Below are 5,267 nucleotides of genomic sequence, written 5' to 3' on the forward strand. Positions count from 1 at the left end.
GTGTCAGTCGATGGACTAAATTTAATTAGTTGCTCACCAATAAGCAGACACCACGGCTATTATCTTGAGCGACTTAGCAAACAGCGACTCCATCTTATCCTTGCCGTTGCTGTACGAAAGAAAAGATGCTCTCATAACTTGTATGACACGTTTCTTAAGATCACCTAATACTATTCGACAATCCCGCAAATGTCACACGTGAGAAAACTGTAATCCACTTCGGTATTGGTCGAAAAAACACACACGTGTCCAATGAGCTTGATTGTAACATCATTCACATAAATCGTCAGCGTTCAATCGGGACCGTATCCCGATGACAATTGTTACCAGTAGATATTGCACTCTATATTTCTTGGATTTAAAGTTTTATTTTTTGTCATTTACGTATGGCCCCTACAACAGATGGCAAACATTGATTGGTCAAGTTCTCAAATTGTAAACACCGCCAGTTTGTGGTTGTCGTATTACCCAGTGTGGCAACATCCCGCATGGTATGGGATTTCTGTCGCAAAACGTGTGTTGAGTTGACAGCAAAATGCCGGTAAGATCGTAATATCCGTGGAAAACTTTCCCGATAACATTCATATAATTTAAGACACTATCTCAATTAATGCACACCGAGAAATAGCCGGTAAAGAACGGCTGGATACAGCGTTAAACAACAACACCATAATAAATAATAATGATATCGACACATCACCACGTAATGTAAAAGGTTTCACAAGCTTTACATCCACATGCCGGTATCCTAACAAACCATGCACGCAACCACCAATCCTTCTACTATTGCTACTGTACCTGTGTGCCATATGCTCTGTCGCGATGGAAATTCTATGGAAAATCATTATGGACAAAGAAACCCGCTGCAGTAAGTTGTGCCATATTATGTTAGAAACCTTTAATTATAGGGGTAAAATTCAATATTTTCTTAAAGTAGATGCAGTCTTTAGCTACATGATACAAGATGGTCACATTTAAAGTGATTCTGCCAGGCCATGATTAAAAGAAACGTAGTCCTAAAAATCAAACAGTGGCATCGTTTAAAATGGTTTGCAGCCCCCTAGTCACAGATCCATTGAACCTGCATTTTAATATCACTGGTGAGTGTGGCTCAATACTGCTGGTTATGTCAGTGCATCGTTAGATCAGTTGAACCACATTTGTATGGCTAATACCTTACAATTCTTCAATTGTGTAATGAACAGACACCTTTTAAACCCGTTGGTTCAAGTTTCCTCTTGACACGTTTTTTTTACGTAATGAGAAAAAAAATAGCCACGATGATTTTGTCCAAAATAAAGTAAACACACAAGACCAAAAGTATAAATTTATTCCCACGGGAATTCATATCAGCATAACTCTTGTTTTTGTGATATTCCACAAGCACCTCTGAAAATACTGAGACCATTTAGATCTATTTTCACACCTCTTCCTAAACAACTAATGAATATAATAACAAATATTTGGCTATTTGTTGTCTTTTCTTTTAAACTTGCTTTGTATTCAACTTGTCATGGTGGAGTCATGTTGTACTGAGTGTCAGTTCAATATAATGAAGTCTGGAAAATGGTGTTGAGTGAGTGAGTGCTTGGGGTTTAATGTCGTACTCAACAATTTTTCAGTCATATGACAACGAGGAAAATGCTGTTGTGAAGGACAGATATTAGCTGTACGAACATTTACCAGTAGCTCAGGAATAATAATAAGTATCTTGTCCATATGAACCCCTCTGCCCTGATGTACATGTGTATTTGTTTATCTTCAGATGTCCAAGTTGATGGAGTGGTTATTGGGAGGAGGCTTGTTTCTTGGAGTGTGGTCAGCCATTGCATTTGAATATGTTCAGCTAAATTTGTCATCCTCATCACATTTTGTTGTTCTTGCAGTAAGTCCAATTCCTTTATATCATCAAACCACAACACAACATGTTACTGCTGTTACCATTGAAATGCAAATGTTATATATGTAAAATTCGTGAAAGAATTTGTGTGTAACATTCTTGAACTTTCATGATACAGTACAAGGCAGAAAACCAAGAAAGGAAAGAAAATAACGTGTTGTGCTCAGGATGCTCTTAGACTTCAGGAAAACAGGCCATTGTCTTTTAACCCTGAATCCATTGCATTCCTTTATTATGCTACCCACAATTCCAAATCTCTTAAAACTGTGATCTATGTGGCCCATGAAGGATTATTTAACTGTTTTGTACGCATCACTGGTTTGGAAGAAATGTAACAAACATGTAAATGTGGCTGACCCTGGTCTCATAATAAAAAAGTTAGTATGATTACAAAATTTGTTGACGTAAAAGCAACCTACTGATAGTTTTGTTAATGCTACTACAAGTAATGAAATTCATATTTCTAAAATGTTGGGTGAAATCGTGTAATCCATAGGACATCTTGTTCAGTAAATTTGTAAATATGAATATCTTTTTTCTTTGCAGCTTCCTATATATCTCCTCATTGGTTTTGCTGTAAGTACTTCCCAACATTTGATTCAGAATTGTAGATTCAGCACAAGACTGAGCTTAACTCAAGACCATGCACTAACTACTATACACTTATGGAGAGAATTGAGGCTGACAGGAATTGTCTAATTTTACATGATGAACTCCATTTTAAATATGCCTTATTCACAAAGGAAACCTCTGCTTCTGAGTGGTGAGCATGCTAGCAGAATACATTGATTAGGGAACCTCACAATTGAGATCACTGTGAGTTTAAGTCCAGCTCATGTTGCACGTGAGAACATTCCCAGCAACCTGCAGAATGTCTTGGGTTGCTTCAGGGCTCTACCAGATTTCCTCCACCATAATATGGTCAAGGTTGCATAAGTGAAATGTTCTTGAATATGGCAAAATTGCCAGTCAAGTGAAAAAAGAAATAAATCTTGTTCATAAATGTTAATATGAATCTTTTTCTCTTAGAAGTTACCTACAAAATTTTTGATCAAAAGCTCAGTTATCAGAGTAAAAACATGTTTATGTGCATAGTTTGTATATTATATTTGGCTAAGAATAAAATGCACAAATCAACACAGTTTATACAAAGTCTTTGCCCAAAATGCAATGGCTTTTCCCCCCATTTGGTTTTGGATAGGCAGGACATTAAAGCGGCCCTTGTTCATTCATGTGACAATGATAGCCACTTCACTAAAACTGGCCACCAAGAATGACAACATTTTAAAAGCAAAGAAAGTTAAGAGATGGACAGTTTCTATTCAACAGACAATTGTAAACTTGCATATGAAAAGTACTTAATGAATTTTCACTAAGCAAATTTCCAGCCTTAATAAATGGAGAAGCCTGTTGAAAACAATTTTTGCAAACACTGAAAACATTGCAGTTCACCTTTAATGTAATACATATACAGTGTATGCTTATACATGTACCATGTGAAAATGATCATTTCCATGTGACTTCTACTTATTCTGACTCACAGTAGGGTCTTCCCAGTTTTCATCATTCTTGTCACTGGAAAATGATATTATTACACCACTGTAAATGTAGATTTCTTTATGCTGGTTTAAATTCCTTTTTTTCCTGCTCCATTCCAGTGTTATTCACTTGCTGTGATAGGCTACAGGGTTGCCACTTTTAACGATTGTGCTGATGCTGCATCTGAGCTTCAAAAGGTAAATAAAAGTAAACAACACAAGCAGGGTAATGGGTTCATTGTTGTTCATGTCTGGCCTCGCTGCTCCAGTTGACTTGAGTTTAACGAGTGGGGTGCCTGCTATTAAAAATTGTAAGTGTTACCTGTGCACATCTATAAAAAATATTTTATTCTTCAGAAATACTTGTCTTTTGATGCAACTGCCAACACTGCAAGATTAATTTTGTTTTGTCAATTAATTTAACAATGAACATTCTGAAGCTTTACACTAGCCAGTCATGGTTATCCTTGTAGGGAATGACCAACTGACAAGTGTTTTCTCTTCTTGTTTCTCCACAGCATTCACTCCTTGTAAATTTGTATTGTTGTTCTTGCTTTCTATTTCAGCAAATAAATGATGCAAAAGAAGATTTGGCACGAAAGGGATTCAAGTTCTCCTGATGGTGGACCATTATTAAAAACATTGTTGTGCACTGTATATTCTCATTATGTAAATATTTAAATAAACTATGAAGTTCATGGAACTTGTCATGTTTTAACTTTATGTATGGAGGAAACCCGAGCGGCCAAAGTAAACCACCGACCATTTCCAGTACATACACCTGTGTTCTAAGATGGGATCCTAGCAACAGCGCCAGTGAGCTCCGAAGTCACAATTTTAAATTGATATGAGGATTACATTTATTTTTGGACCCTGAAAGATAAAATTGTGTACATATTGTTATTTGTAAGACAAATCTATCACAATTTGTGCTAATTTGTGTTAAGGTCACAAATTAATTTTAATCATGTCCACTACCCAGTGTGGGAATATTCGGTGTTCAGTATAGGACAATTGTCAGTAATTAAATTAATAAATTAGTCTGAGAGCATTAAAGCTTGTTTTAGAATTTTCATGTTTCATGATGTACCCATCAAAATAATGACTTTATAAAGTCATTATAAATCAGCATTTTCTGCCTTATGCAGAATTCCTGATGCACAGGTTCCTTCCAATCACAAACCTGAAATACTCTTGAACAGTTTCAAATACTACGTAATCAAATATATATCGGTTAGTGGTACATGGCTTAGTAGTCAAGATGCTTGCCTTTTTTAATTCGTTGACTCACAAGGTGCTGTTTGAAATGAAAATAAGTGCCTGATTGAGCTCAAGTGGTTGCTTGTGCTCTCTTCAAATGTCTTCCACCAATATCTATTCTTTATTTGATGTTTTATGAGGTACTGGAGAATATTTCATATATACGAGTGTGTCCAGCATTATGGTGGGAGGAAACAGAATAGAAAAGCAGAATTGGACGAACTCACAGTGACCGCATTGGTGAGATGCTCTTGAGTGACTGTGCGGCGCTAGCACAATCTGCCACGGAAGCCCCTCAACAAGTTTCAAGCTTCACCTGTATCCACGCTGTGGCATATGACAAAAACCAACAATGCTGCATCCGTTCAGGAGCACTGACCAAGTTACCCAGGGTGCTGGGGCTTACCAGCTGGGGATTTGAACCAGCAATCTCTGGGTTACAAGTCCACATTTCTACCACTACACTATAAAATGGTAGATCTAGCAGGGATGTAGATAGCCCCTGTGTATAACAATGTCAAATCATCAACGCACCAGAATCATGATCTGGATAAAATGAATGTAACTAC

General features: G+C 36.9%; 1 protein-coding gene across 2 annotated transcripts; it reads left to right on the forward strand.

Moving 5' to 3' along the window:
- The first annotated feature begins 325 nt into the window (after positions 1 to 325).
- Positions 326 to 4,136, forward strand: LOC135471744 (dolichol-phosphate mannosyltransferase subunit 3-like). Of its 2 annotated transcripts, none has more exons than XM_064751069.1 (5): positions 326 to 541; positions 1,766 to 1,885; positions 2,447 to 2,476; positions 3,559 to 3,636; positions 4,005 to 4,136. In XM_064751069.1, the coding sequence occupies exons 1-5, from the start codon at positions 536 to 538 to the stop codon at positions 4,056 to 4,058; spliced, it is 288 nt and encodes a 95-aa protein (XP_064607139.1). In that variant the 5' UTR covers positions 326 to 535; the 3' UTR covers positions 4,059 to 4,136. The 2 variants fall into 2 exon arrangements, with proteins under 2 accessions (XP_064607139.1, XP_064607140.1); XM_064751070.1 differs by having other exon boundaries at positions 528 to 868.
- Positions 4,137 to 5,267: the final 1,131 nt, after the last annotated feature.

The sequence above is a fragment of the Liolophura sinensis genome, chromosome 7 (assembly GCF_032854445.1).
Source record: "Liolophura sinensis isolate JHLJ2023 chromosome 7, CUHK_Ljap_v2, whole genome shotgun sequence".
In the NCBI taxonomy this organism is placed as follows: Eukaryota; Metazoa; Mollusca; class Polyplacophora; order Chitonida; family Chitonidae; genus Liolophura; species Liolophura sinensis.